This window comes from Oryctolagus cuniculus, chromosome 21, assembly GCF_964237555.1.
Source record: "Oryctolagus cuniculus chromosome 21, mOryCun1.1, whole genome shotgun sequence".
In the NCBI taxonomy this organism is placed as follows: domain Eukaryota; kingdom Metazoa; phylum Chordata; class Mammalia; order Lagomorpha; family Leporidae; genus Oryctolagus; species Oryctolagus cuniculus.
Window position 1 is genome coordinate 2,820,096 of NC_091452.1, and position 14,202 is coordinate 2,834,297.

Here is a 14,202-nt window from a genome sequence, read left to right on the forward strand (position 1 = left end):
CCAGGAAGTCTCGCTGAATCCTGGCAGCTTGCAGGTCGGAAGAGGGCTCCTGACCCCACGGGCCCTCGAAGCGGGGAGACCTGAGCGAGGCGCACTTCCAGGCCCACGTGTGGAGCAGCCTTTGATGTTGGTTAATTGTGTGTCGGTTCCGTACCAATTGAATTAGTTCCACGGACCGCGGGACGGCTGGACTGCGCGCAGCCTGCGGGAAGTTCTGTCGCCTTTGACGATTTGACATGCGTCTCTCTGCAGCCCTGGAGGAGGGGATAAGAGCCCGTTTAGCTCCGGACACCAGGCAAGACCTCCCCCCGTTTGGAAGAGCAGACACTACGCTCCATCCATTCCCGCCGAGTGTCACGGATGCGGGTGGGGCTGTGGAGGAAGCCTCCGCTTGGCTTGTCCCAGGACGCAGCGCCGGGGGCCGTGGCGTGGGGCCCGCCTCTCATGCACTGGGCGTGCACAGCAGCACTTTCTGCAGTGTGCGGGGGGGGCCCAGGAGCCCCTGGACTTAGCGTTTCTGACGCAGAGCGTCTTCATCTCCTTTGAAGTGATGTGGATGAACGCCCGGGCTTGCTGTACGACCCCCTTGTTCCCTGTGCATTGCACTCGACGGTGTCCCTGGACAAGCCGTGTTTCCTGTGCTGCCAGTGCAGACGCACCCAGGCCGACCGCCCCGGGTGTGAAGGCTCCTGGAGGCGTCTCCGAGTTCACGAAGCAGACGGTGATGGGACGGAGGGGCCGCCGCCTCCCACTGGTTGAGGCCCCAGAATTGCCTGAATGTCTGACCCAACAGGACAAACCTGAAGTCTAGATTTCTGCATGTTTCCCAGTCTTGATACATCGCAATTCATTGAAAAATTATTAAATCACTTAGGGCCAACCAAAACATATCCGTGGCTCAGTCCACAGAAGCCTAGGTTATAAACTGTGATTTCTTTTTAAAACTATTTATTTTGATTTACTTGAAAGGCAGAGAGAGGGAGAGACAGTGACAGATCTCCCACCCACTGACTCACCCCCAAAATGGCCGCATGACCAGAGCTGGGCCCGGTCAAAGTCCGGAGCCTGGGACTTCATCCAGGTCACCGTGTGGGCGGTGGGGACCCGGCATGTGGCCACCCTCCACGGCGCTCCCCGGGCACATGAGCATGGAGCTGGACCTGAAGGAGAGCAGTCGGACACAAGCGGTGCTCATGCGGGATTCTAGCGACACAGACAGCAGCCCCGCCTGCTGTGCCGCGTCTCTGGCCCACAGCCCAGGACCTCGGTGGCCTCAGAAGCACTGGAAGACGTTAGGACTCAGTGGCTGGGCGACCATGACTGTCCAGAAAGGGATGAAGCACGGGTGGGCACCCCAGGATGTCCAGGCAGGGGCTGAGACCACGCACCATCAGATCCCACCTGCAGACAATGGCCAGAGACTGGAGGGAGGTTAGTGACTGCCGGGGTGGGGCAGGAGGGAGTGCCCGGCACACAGGGCACAGGTGACAGAAATGCCCCAAGGCTGGCCGGGCTGTGTGTCTCTGTGAATGTATGGAGACTCGTGACTGCATCGCGTGCTCTGTGAATTGCCTATTAAAAAACTGGCCCCCTGGCAAAAAAAGAAAAAAAAAAAACAAAACCAGCCCACAGCACCTGACGGGCTGCCCTGCCCCTTAGCCCTTCCCCAAGCTGCTGTCCTGTGTGTGGAAGCTCTGGGCCTGGGGCCGACTCCCCGAGAGCCCAGAGCCCAGGTTCTTCCTTGTCCACCCCACGTTTTATTTGCATCCACCCAGTGCTGCCCAGCTGAGGGCCAGGAAGGAAAGAGCCACCCGCCCCGCCCCCACCCCACCCCGCCCCCGGGCTGGCATCTGGCAAGTCCGGCCTCCGCCTCCCACTTAACCCTGCCGGGTTTGCTGCTTCCCCCTCCTCAGAAATCCCACTTGACACAGTCCTTGCAGGGGCAAAACCGGCTTAAAGTCCTCGGCTCCTTCATAGGCCTTCATCTGACTCAGCAGGAGGAGGGTGGACAGCTCTCCCAGTGCTGACCGCTCGGGTGCACACACGGCCGGTGCCTGGCGGGGAGCTCCCCCTCGGAGCTGGCTGTGTTTATTCCAAATGCAGGCCGTGTCTTCCTAGCAAGTCCAGAGGAGTTCTTCCTGTCACTGGCGTCCCCTGAAGCAGTTAAAACAATAAACACAAATCCTCACTCGACCCCGCCCTCGAGGAGGCCAAGAAGGCACCCTCAATTGGCTGGCGGCTTCCTGAACCCTCACTGGGGAACAGGTAACCGGTGGCCCAGGGTCTCCCCGCACTTGGAATTCCTCCTGGAGGGGATTTCGGTAATGCCGGCTAATCAGCTTAAAGAGTTAATTAAACGGCTGTCACTTAGCTTCTCAATTCTGAAACTTGATGCTAAATAAGATTTGGAATTACTTATGCAAAACCAAGGAGTGCTTTTGTGATACCGGAAGATGTCTTTGGTGCACGCAGGATCAAGGAGGCCTTATTCTCGGACAGCAGGGCTGTGGGGTGACCGGAGAGAGAACCTGGGGGCCTGGGCAGGCGCTGGCCTTCCCTGAGCAGATGACCGGGCGGGTGCTCATCGTCTCCCGCTGCTCCCGTTAGGATGGAATCGAGCGTTGGCAGCCACAGGCCAGCGCAAGCTGTAACCTTCCCCGAAGGCAGAGTCAGATGTCACCCGCGTGTCGCCCCTCAGCTCTGTGGAGAACCCGGGACACAGGCAAAACGCGTCCGTGGTCCTCCTCTGCGATTGTTCTTAGAGAGCAGACTCCATGGGTCACCTTGGGAAGTTCCAGGACAACCACAGTTCCCTCCCCCAGGTCCCCTCCTGCCTTCCTTTTTCTCTTTAATTTTTGCAAAAACCTAAATGCAATCGACTGTGTAATCAGGCTTCGTGCTCCACTCACCCTAATATTCTGAAAGTAAGAAGCAGAGACCGCGGGAGCGGAAAAGGGCAGCGCAACCGCACGATGTCTGCTTCACTCCGCACTTTGATGGATCGTGTACTCACTACCGCGTCTCAGAGAACACGCGCTGCGTGTCGGGGGACTGGCTTACTCCACTAAGCACGATGGTTCCCAGTCGCCTCCACTTTGTTGCACAGGACAGGATTTCATTCTTCTTCGTGGCTGAGTAGTATTCCACAGTGTATGTGCGCCACGTTTTCTCCATGCAGCCGTCAGCCGAGGGACATCTGGGCTGTGCCTGTGTCTTAGCTACTGTGAGTTGTGCTGCAGTTAGCTGGGGGTTCAGAGGGGCTGATGGCCCTGTTCCCGGACGGCAGCGCCCAGTCAGCCTTGGAAGCACCCACTCCGTGCCAGCCAGGCTCCCTTCACCTTCTCCACGGCCCGCGGTGAAGCCAGACTTGGCCCCGTGGGGACATTCGTCTGGGCCCAGGTCAGGGGCCACTGCGAAGTATGAGCGTGATAAATGCCTCGTCAGCCCTTCCGTGGAGGCTCTGAACCCCCCACGGGGAAGGTGGAAGAGGGGAAGGTGCCCAAGGCCATGCCCACCTGGACCCCTGTAGCCCCGCCCAGGTGATCCCCCCAGAGGTAACCCTGATGCAAAGTGCAGGACGTGCAGGTGACTTGCTTCCTTTGACCGTTTTTACTGGGAGCTTCCGAGAGCACTTACTGTGCACGACCGTGGAGCGCTCCCACTGGACAGCCTTGGTTCTAGTATGAACAAGATGCAGAACTAACACACAATCAACATCACGCTTGAAAACCCTTCGGCCCTCCCACCAGGTTGACCCATGCGGCCCAAACCCCAGCCCTTCCCTATCAAAACGTCGCTTTTCCTCAGTCGAGCACCCAGTGCGGTTGCTGCCTTGTCCTCTGAAAACCGTGTGTCTAATCGATTGTCACTACAGGGCAGTGGGAGGCTCCCCGATAGGGGCTGTGCGTGCTGAGAGCCGCTGAGGCCGCAACGCCCTGCCTCCCGCCCCGGGAGCCTCCAGGACCGAACCCGCGTGCACGGAAGGAAGGGTGTGGCAGCTCCCCCACCCTGTTCTCTTGAGCGTCTTTTCCACTTGCCAAGAACACAGTGAATCCGCGTAACTCAGTGTGTGTACTGACGCTGCTAATGATGAAACACCGGTTCTGCCGAGGCCTGTGTTACTGTGCACTCGCTCACCAGGACTGCGAGTCAGCGCTTCCCAGACGAGGAGAACGGGCTTTCTGTGGCTTGCACAGTCAAGCAGCGGGCAGTGGCACTGCGGGGACTGGAACACAGGGTCCGGAGTGCACCTAGCACGTGACCAGGCCTCTCCCCGTCCCCTGCTTTAGGTGGCAGCCTGGCTCCGTGGGCTTCTCTAAGTTGGTCAGGGCCACAGGGCCAAGGCCATGTGCACCTGGGGCTCAACTCCTTCAGCCCAAGCTCCCGTGGCCCACTCCTGCCCCAGAGGGGCCTGGCGTGGCTGCAAGACGATGATAACAACAGCGGGCACATACTTGTGGTTCTCAGAGACCCTAGCGGTTCTAGGAGCCTTCTCCCGTGCGGTCCCCACACCACTGACTCCCCAGGAGTCCCGGACCACGCACACACAGGAGACAGGGCCCAAAGCCAGGCGGTCTGGCTCCGGAGCCGGGCTCTTGGATGAGTGCGCTCCTCTTCTGTAGCCAGTTTATATAATGTCTGTCATAAACCATCAGCGGCGTGTGTACTCTCTCCACGCGAGGAGACTTGGAGAGAGGCAGTGTTTGAGTTGGGACTTGAGCATGCTATTTGGGGACAGCTTTTAATAGCAAGCTCCACTTTACAATAAAATATGATTTTTAAAATTATGTTCTATTTCCAAGAGTAAGTCTATTACATAAAGCCCGTTCTAGTTGCACAAAATCCTGTACACACTGCCTCCATACCGCTGACCTGAAGAAAAATCCGGATTTTCCTGGGAATGGAAACTGGCACTGCCGCTGTGGAGACAGTGTGGAGATTCCTGAGAAACCTGAATGCAGACCTGCCCGGTGCCCCCGCCACCCACCCTGGGCATCTACCCCAGGGAAATGAGATCAGCACATGGAAGAGCCGTCCGCACCCTGACGTGACTGCAGCTCAAGTCACATTAACTAAGACACGGAATCAACCCAAATGCCCATCGACTCAAGACTGGATAAAGAAATTATGGGATATGCACACCATGGAATACTACACAGTGATAAAAAATGAAATCCTGTCATTTGCAACAAAATGTATGCAACTGGAAAACATTAAACTTAGTGGAATAAGCCAGTCCCCAAAGGACAAATACCATATGTTCTCCCTGCTCTGTGATAACTAACAGAGTACCTGAAGGGTATGGAACTTTGAGAAGCAAGGACTTTGACAGCCCTTGTCTTGACTGTTGAGGAATGGTTTTTTTTCCTATACTATTTGTTGAATTCTTTACTTAGTATAGGGTTAATCTTATGTATACAAAGTTAATTGAAAATAGTTATTAGTAAAAAATAAGAATGGGATTGGAGAGGGAGGAGGACGAAGTGTGGAGTGAGGGGAGGAGGGCAGCCAGGCAGCTAGAGTCGCCGTGTTCCTGAATTTACACTTACGAAATGCACGAAGTAAGAGGTTTCTGTGGGAAAAAGACTTTCCATTTCATTTTGCAGTTTAATTTCCCATTCTCTGGTTTATGTGTTTATTAAAACAAATGCAGCATCAGTCAAGGAAAGTCCCTGATCCATCCATGTATTTGACCTACAGACGTATCAGATGAAAAACCAAGCGTGGAGGGGTCTGATGAGTCAGTCCCCAAGAAAATGTCCCGGCAGCAAAGAACTTGACAAAGGAAAATGGTGGGGGTCGGCGCTGTGGGGCAGAGGGTAAAGCCACCTCCTGCAGTGCCGGCATCCCATATGGGCACTGGTTCAAGTCCCAGCTGCTCCCCTTCTGATCCAGCTCTCTGCTGTGGCCTGGGAAAGCAGTGGAAGATGGCCCAAGTGTTTGGGCCCCTGCACCCACATGGGAGACCAGGAAGAAGCTCCTGGCTCCTGGCTTCAGATCAGCACAGCTCTGGCCATTGTGGTTATCTGGGGAGTGAACCAGCAGATGAAAGACCTCTCTCTCTCTCTCTCTCTCTCTCTCTCTCTCTCCCCCTGCCTCTGCCTCTCTACAAAGGTGTAACTGACCAACAGAGAGTGTGTGCAAGTCGTACAGTGTGATGGTTCCATACGGATACAGGCATCGGGAAACGGCCCCACTGTCTATCGCGTCATAGACGTAGCTTCTTTTGTAGTGACACCATTTAAGATGTCCTCTCTTGGCAAATCTCAGGCACCCGTTGCATGGTTATTTTTGGTCCTCGCCGTGTGTGTGTGTGCGGTGCAGGTGCCGGGTGATGGTGCTGCCTGCTGGTTCACAGCCGTGGGGGTTATTTATGGTGACACAGCATTACTGCCAATCAGGTATGGTCCCACGTGGTCCACGTGGCTCACGTGGCAGGGATGGAAAACGCATCCCCTCGTGGGCAGGGTTTGCTGTTTACTGAGGGGGGAGGCAGGCCGGGGGCTGAGTCGTCATTCCGCGTGTCACATGGTCGGCCGGGATTGCAGAAGTCCTTCTTGGCGAGGCAAAGCCGTGGCGGCAGAGGAGTGGGAGGGCTCCCTTCTGACTCGTGCCGCAGCTGCCTCAGCTTGAGACAGCAGAAACGCGGGTGGCCAGGCAAGGCGTGTGGTGGCGTCACGCCTGCCCAGCCTCCTTCAGCCTGGGGAGACTCCAGATTCCTGTCGGAGCTGACGCTGCGGAGAGCTGAGTGCACATGGGTAGATGGTGTTGCCGTGAGAGCACGCTGCCTGAAGATGGGAGCTGGTCCTGCTTCTCCCTCCCGCCGCCCGTGCTACGCAGGTCGGTAGCACAGTGACCCAGGGCTCGGGGCTAACAGACTGGGCCATCTTGCAGCTGCACCAGGAATACGCAGGCTGCTCCGCACCACGCGGGTGTGAGAGGGGACGGGCATCCCAGCATGAAAGCTCCGTGGCCTCGGCCCACAAGTCACAGACAACGTGGCCCTCACACCCCAGTGGCTGCTCCCGACCACGACCACGGGGACCTGCAGGCAGGGAGGGGCTGCCTTCAGCTGCCCGGCATCCATCCATGTGGGCCAGGCCCCGTGCCTTACCAGGTGTAGCTTTTTCATTTTTTTCATTTAAAAAAAAAAATCATGCAGGCCGGCACAGTGGCTCACTAGGCTAATCCGCCTGTGGTGCCGACACCCTGGGTTCTAGTCCCAGTCGGGGCGCCGGTTCTGTCCTGGTTGCTCCTCTTCCAGGCCAACTCTCTGCTGTGGCCCAGGAAGGCAGGGCGGGATGGCCCAAGTGCTTGGGCCCTGCACCCACATGGGAGACCAGGAGAAGCACCTGGCTCCTGGCTTCGGATCAGCACAACACCGGCCGTGACAGCCATTTGGGGGGTGAACCAATGAAAGGAAGACCTTTCTCTCTGCCTCTCTTGCTCATTGTCTAACTCTGCCTGTCCAAAAAAAAATTCATCTGAAGGCAGAGTGACAGAAGGGGGAAGGGATGGGACAGGGGCCCTTTATCGCTGATTCACTCCCCGTGCTTGCAGCGCCCAGGCCTGAGCGCGGCCAGAGCCAGGAGCCTGGGACTGCAGCTGGGTCTCCCAGTGGGGTCAGGGGCCCAAGCTCCGGCGCGCTAACAGAAAGGTGGGCTGGAAGCGGAGCCGCAGGGCCTCCCCCGGGCAGCTGGGATGCGGCGTCCCACGCAGCAGCCTGTCACTGCACCACAGTGTCCACCCCCGGGTTTTTTTTTTTTTCTTCATTTTTAGATATTGTCTCTGAACAGACTCTCTTAAGACGGGAGAAAAAACACTATGCCTGATGCAGGCCGGCTTCGTTAAGCAGTGTGCTGCCACGATTTAGCCTAAAGCCTCACTTCCTGTGTCCCTTCAACATCTGATTCCTGGGACTCAGCCTGCAGTGGACAAAGCTGCCTACCAAGGGCAGGTGGGCGGTGAGAGGACAGTGACCAAGTCGTGGAAGGGACTTCCCAGGAGTTCCAGGTCGGGCCTTGCCAGAGCTTGCAGTGCCGGTGGACGGAGCGGGAAGCGCTTGGCGGCAGCTGCCCGGCTGTCCTCCGCACGCGTCGATGGCTCCTCGCTGTGTGTCTCATCTTTTCAGTCGATTCTGAAACCCTGGGCTCAGAGGGCCATGAGCAGGGAGCCTGCGCAGTCGGCAGCCAAGTGAGTGCCAACCAACGTCCCCACCAAGTCCAAGACCACGCAGGGCCTCCACCCCCAGCAAGGCCCCCTGTGTCCACGGGTCACCTGCATACCCGTTGCCTCCCTGGAAAACAGCAAAGCTGTGTGATGGAGAACATTCCTTAAGTCTCAGAACTGCAAATGCAGAGCACCAGGGAAGTAGCAAGCCTGGGAGCTCCGCCCCCCACCGCGGTCCTGGTGGCAGAGGGACGTGAGCTATTCAGAGGCTGAGGCGACAGCCCAGGCATATGGCGCACAGCTGCTTGCCAGCTCCTGCCAGCGCCGTGTCTGCTGTGTGCAGAGGCCGACCTGCGTGTGCAGAGGCACGCGTGGCCTTTGCGTGTGTGTCGCTGGAGGAGGCAGGCTCTGCACTGCCCACACGCAGTGCAGGCTCAGGACCCCAGGCCCGGTGTCAGGAACACAGACACGGTCCCCCACCCGTGTCTGTCCTCTGCTGCAGGCCAGTTTGGGCCAGAGGGCTGGAGCGCTTTTGTCCGCTGGGTTCTAAAGGCCTCTGCCTTGGGGCAGCAGGCCGTGCATGGGGGCAGACAGCAGCATGGTCTTCTGACTTGGCCTCTGTTTCTCCCGATGTTTTTGCCCAGGTTAAAATGGCAGCAGGCTGGGAGCTCAGAGAGGGGAGAGGAACAAGCATGCAGGCAGCAGAGTGTCTGGGGGCCTATGCATATGCAAACAGTCTAAGGCAGAGTCTTTTAAATTCAGGAGCATTCCAAACTGGAGTCTTGTCTTTTAGACTTAAAATAATGAAAAAAAAAAAAAACTGTATTATCATATCCAAAGGCTAAAGCAAATGAGCCTGCTGTAAGATGAGCCTCATCCTATAAAGGAAACACAGGAGCTGATGTAGGCAATGGAAAGTCAGCATAAGGGAACAGTGATGCAATTTGAGGCTGATAAACTTCCATCCCTCCTGCCGGCTAGAGAGGCAGTCACACTCCACGCAGGAACCGAGCCATGGGCAGCTCTGCAGCCCATCTCCCAGAGGGGCGTAGACAAAGCCCTTTGCATCTTGCAGTGTAGACGAAGGACCTGTGGTTGATGACAATAACTAACTGATAGCCACTGCGCTAGGTGCTCTCCAACCGGCTCCCGCACCACCAGGGCTGACTCGGCAGAAGAATGCTGTGTGACAGGGCGACAGGCCTCGCTGCAGGCACTGAGCAGAGGGTCAGGGCGGGGCTGGACGCAGCCCTGTCCCAGGATGGGACCTTCACTGCTTCCAGGGTCTTGGGGCTGAGTGTTCTCCATCGGAACATCGGGCTCGCGTGACCTTCCAGGCAGTGCTGGCAGGGGAGCTGGTGTGCGCAAGTCCCCAACCACAAGAATTCTGGGAGAGTGACCGGGGGCAGGTGGGCTGAGCTGGACAGAGACACCTGCCACGGCCTTCTGCTGCGGTGTCTGGGAGGAGCCGTGGGGGCACGGGCCTGGCAGAGGAGGGGAGGCGGCCGGGTGGGTCCTGGTGTGTGTGAGCTGAGCCAGGTCCCCCCGGCACTCTGGAGAGGCACTGCTGGGTGTGGGTGGGCCGGGGACACAGTGGCTGAGCAACTGTGCGCAAGGGGTCGGGGGGTGGGGTGAGGAGCAGCACTGTGGCGCAGTGGGTAGAGCCATGCCTGCCACAACGCCAGGCCATGTGGGCGCCAGCTTGAGCCCCGGCTGCTCCACTTCCGGTCCAGCTCCCTGCAAACGCTCCTGGGAAAGCCGAGGAAGCCCACGCGGCCATGGGGCGTGAACAGATGGACGGTCTCTTCCTCTGTCTCTGTGTCTCTCTGCCTTTGAAATAGATAAACCCTTAGAGAGAGCGAGCCTGGGGCCCTTCTGTGCCCAGGGCCAGGCCAGGGCCACGGGACCTCCTTGAGGGCGTGCCCTGTGGCCAGCCCCGCTGGATGGTGTGTGTGCGTGTGTGTGTGTGCATGCTGCATGCGTGTGCGGCAGGTGTCCAGCGGGTGTCACGGGGCCAGGCCGCGCTGGGCGGTCAGCGGGGTGTGTGTGTGTGTATGTGTGCATGTGTATGTGTGTGCGGCAGGTGTCCAGCAGTGTCACAGGGCCAGGCCGCGCTGGGTGGTCGGTGGGGTGTGTGTGTGTATGTGCATGCTGCACGCGTGTGCGGCAGGTGTCCAGCAGGTGTCACGGGGCCAGGCTGCGCTGGGCGGTCAGCGGGGTGTGTGCGTGTGTGTGTGTATGTGTGCGTGTGCGTGCGTGTGTGTACGTGCATGCTGCACGCGTGCGTGGCAGGTGTCCAGCAGGTGTCACGGGGCCAGGCCGCGCTGGGCGGTCGGTGGGGTGTGTGTGTGTGTGTGCATGCATGCTGCACGCGTGTGCGGCAGGTGTCCAGCGGGTGTCACGGGGCCAGGCCGCGCTGGGCGGTCAGTGGGGTGTGTGCGTGTGTGTGCATGTGTATGTGTGCGTGTGTGTGCGGCAGGTGTCCAGCGGTGTCACGGGGCCAGGCCGGGCTGCACAGGCTGCAGAGGCCGGCACGTGTGACCACACGGGGCAGGAGCGGTCGAGAACCCCGCCCCGGCAGGGGTCACTTCCTCCCAGCTGCGCCCTGCCTGGCGGCTGGCCGCCCCACGTTCGAGTCCCCCCTTCGGTGCCCGCGAGCCGGGTGACGCCGAGGTGAGCCGGGGACAGCAGCAGTGCCGTGCAGTCAGGGGACCGCGCGGGCGGCTGGGGCGGGGTCCGGCACGCGGCGGGACTAGGTGCGTTGGGTCCGACATCCTCTCGGTTCTGCCTCGGCCTGTCGTGTCGCGGCAGCCCCTCGGCGGCGATTGGATGACTCAGAAAGGAGAGGCACTTCCGGAGGGCCCGGAGGCGGGAAGTCCAACATCCGGGCCCCGGCATCCGGGCATTGCCAAGGGGTCACGTGGCGAGAACGAGGGCACACTCGGTCTCCTCTACCCGTAAAGCCGCTGTTGCCCTCGCGGCCTCCCAGAAGCCCCGCCTCCCAGTGCTGCCAGCCAATGAATCGGGGCGGTGTCCGTCACGTGACCTCCGGGCCCGCCCATTCGCCCCTCTGCGCTCCCGGCCTCCGTCCCTGTCACGCAGCCCGGGAGATCCTGGGCTGACGGGCCGGACTCTGCCGCCGGCAGAGGGTGTGACGGACGGTGTGTTGGGTCTTGCAGGAGGCGGAGATCCTGAACACGGCCATCCTGACGGGGAAGACGGTGGCCGTGCCCGTGAAGGTGGTGTCTGTGGCGGAGGACGGCGCCGTGGCCGAGCTGCGGGAGTCCGTGGAGTGCCGCTCGTCGGATGAGGACGTGGTCAAGGCAAGTGGTCAGCGCGTCCCCGCCACGGGAGGCCGGGCTGTCTCGGCCGCCAGGTGCCCTGCGGAGGGCGTGCAGGGCGGGCGGGCGCGGGAGGAGTTGTGACGTCACAGTGCACGAGGCATGCTGACTGTGACGTCAGCATGCACAGAAGGGCTGTGTGTGACAACAGCGCGGTAGGAAGAGGTGCCTGTGACGTCACCGCGGGCGGGAAGGGATGGCTCTGTGTGACATCAGCGCGGCGGAAGGGGCACCTGTGACGTCAGCGCGGCGGGAGGGCGCCGTCTCCACTGGCTTTCCTTTCGCAGAGGGGTGGATGAACCACTTGCACCACCTGCTTTGCTCCTGGCCTCCTCGTCCTCTCGTGATTGACAGCTGGCAGATGCGGGGGAGGGGGTCCCCAGCCCCCCCGGGCGGAGTGGGCGGAGCTCACAGCGGCAGGTGCAGTGACCTGGTCCCCGCCCAGCAGCGGCCGCCCGCGCCCTCCCCGCTCGCCTGGCCGGGGCCTCTGCCGCGGGTCTTCCCCTGGGGCCTCGGTGGCTTCTCCCCTGCGCCTGGCCGAGAGCTCGCGCGGTTGTCGATCCGTCTACACCCGGCACTTCCCGTTCTGGGCAGCAGTCGGAGGACAAGGCTGTTCTGGTGGGAGGAGGGTGGCAGCCACGCGGCTTTGGTTCTGCGCGTTGTTCCTGAGCGTGGCAGACCCCTCTTCTGCGGGGCTGCCATTGAGATTTGAGATTTCGCTTCCCGTGAACTTTGCGAAGTTCCCTTATGTACGTGCGTGTGCCTGCCTGTGTGTGTTGTACGTATCACGGATGTTCATACGTGTACTCGCATACGCACCCACGCTGCTGCATTCGTTTTAATCCACTTCCGGTGACTGCTAGGAAACACGGGAGACGGGGGACTGCATGAGGAGAGTCTGGTGTAGCTCCGGCCGCCGGGCTGGGACGTGCCAACAGCGGGGACAGCTCTGGGCCATCACGGTGAGCACCGGAGAGCAGCGCCAGCCGGCTCCGGCCTCCACAACAACGCTTCTCTACAGGGGATTGCCTGGCTTTACCTAGTAGGGAAACAGTCACAGCACCTGCGGTCTCGCTACCGGGCAGTCGAAGCCCAGCACTTCTCACCCCTACCTGCCTGGACCTGACGGCCAGTCCTCTCCCCGCCCGCCCTCCCTTCCCCTCCCCGTCGTTACGGGTTTGGACTGAGACCTGTTTCGTGGATGTGTGTCTGTAAGCGTGGAGCCGATGCGGGTCTGTGAAGTCGCTGTAGGTTATGTGGAGCTACAAAGCTGATACGGACTGTGTCCTCCCACGGCACGAGGCCCAGACAGCCCATGTTCTGCACGTGGCTCATATGACCCGCAGTCCTCACCTGTGGTTACACATGGCAGATGGCGTCCTTCCGTGGCTGGTAGTGTTCCAGTGTGTATGTGCGCTGCGTTCTCTTTATCCTGCCCCCATGGGCGGACGTCTTGGTCGTCTGCACCTCATGGCAGATAGACAGTGAGAGAGAGAGAGACAGAGAGAAAGGTCTTCCTTCCATTGGTTCACCCCCTAAATGGCCACTGCAGCTGGCGAACTGCGGTGATCCGAAGCCAGGAGCCAGGTGCTTCTCCTGGTCTCCCATGGGGTGCAGGGCCCAAGCACTTGGGCCATGCTCCACTGCACTCCCTGGCCACAGCAGAGAGCTGGCCTGAAAGAGGAGCAACCGGGGCAGAATCCGGTGCCTATATGGATGTCGGCTCACAGGCGGAGGATTAACCTAGTGAGCCGCCGCGCGGGCCAGCAGATCCCTCTTCATCCCCTGTGGCCGTGCACGCGGGCTGGGACTGCTGGATCCGCGGTGGGGCTAGCTTTAGCGTCCTGAGGAGCCTGCGCACTGGCTCCCACCACAGCCGCACTAAATCACACTCCCACCGACAACGTGCGCGTCACCCTCTGCACATCCTTGCCAGTGCTTGGTCTCTTTCCGAGAAAAGCCAGTCTGGCTGCAGTGGGGTGACACCTCGCTGTGGGTTTGGCTTGCTTTTCCCTGCTGACTCGTGGTGTGGCGCTGTCTTCCGTGTCACTGCCGGTCCCCTGGTGCCTCCCCACGGCTCCGCTGCCCTGCTCGCTCCTTGGCTTTCAGCTGCCGAGTGCCTGTGTGTCCCGGTGCTGGCGTCTTAGCCGCGCGGCCTGCAGACGTGTCTCCCGTTCCGGGGACTGTCTCTTCACTGCCGGTTCCTTTCGTGGGCAAAGGCTTCTGGGTGCATGAAATCCCATCTGTCTATTTTTGCTTTTATTCCCCGTGCGTTTGGGGTCTGATCCAGAAAACCCTCGCCCATTCCAGCACCCTGAAGTGTTGTCTTCTCGTAGTTTGAAAGTTTCGGTCTCCCGTTTCGGTCCTTACTTCATTGTGAGTTGATTTTTCAGCGTAGTGAGAGGTCAGGTCTGGTTTTATCCTTCTACAGGTAGATCTCCCATTTTCCCATTTTCCCAGCCCCATTTATTAAACAGACCATCCTCTGTCTGTGTGCTCTTTTTTTTTTTTTTTTAACAGGCAGAGTGGACAGTGAGAGAGAGAGAGACAGAGAGAAAGGTCTTCCTTTTGCCGTTGGTTCACCCTCCAATGGCCGCTGCGGCCAGCGCACCGCACTGATCGGATGGCAGGAGCCAGGTGCTTCTCCTGGTCTCCCATGGGGTGCAGGGCCCAAGCACTTGGGCCATCCTCC

General features: G+C 59.6%; 1 protein-coding gene across 4 annotated transcripts in view; it reads left to right on the forward strand.

Moving 5' to 3' along the window:
• Positions 1 to 14,202, forward strand: part of TMEM132D (transmembrane protein 132D) — a 490,214-nt gene that overhangs the window by 403,994 nt on the left and 72,018 nt on the right. For 3 of the 4 annotated variants that reach the window (XM_002723061.5, XM_070065752.1, XM_051838916.2), the window contains one exon: positions 11,349 to 11,492. The exons of the other annotated variant lie outside the window; for it this stretch is intronic. In XM_002723061.5, the coding sequence (XP_002723107.3) occupies positions 11,349 to 11,492 (144 nt within the window). The remainder of the gene's footprint in view (positions 1 to 11,348; positions 11,493 to 14,202) is intronic. 4 annotated transcript variants of the gene reach the window in all.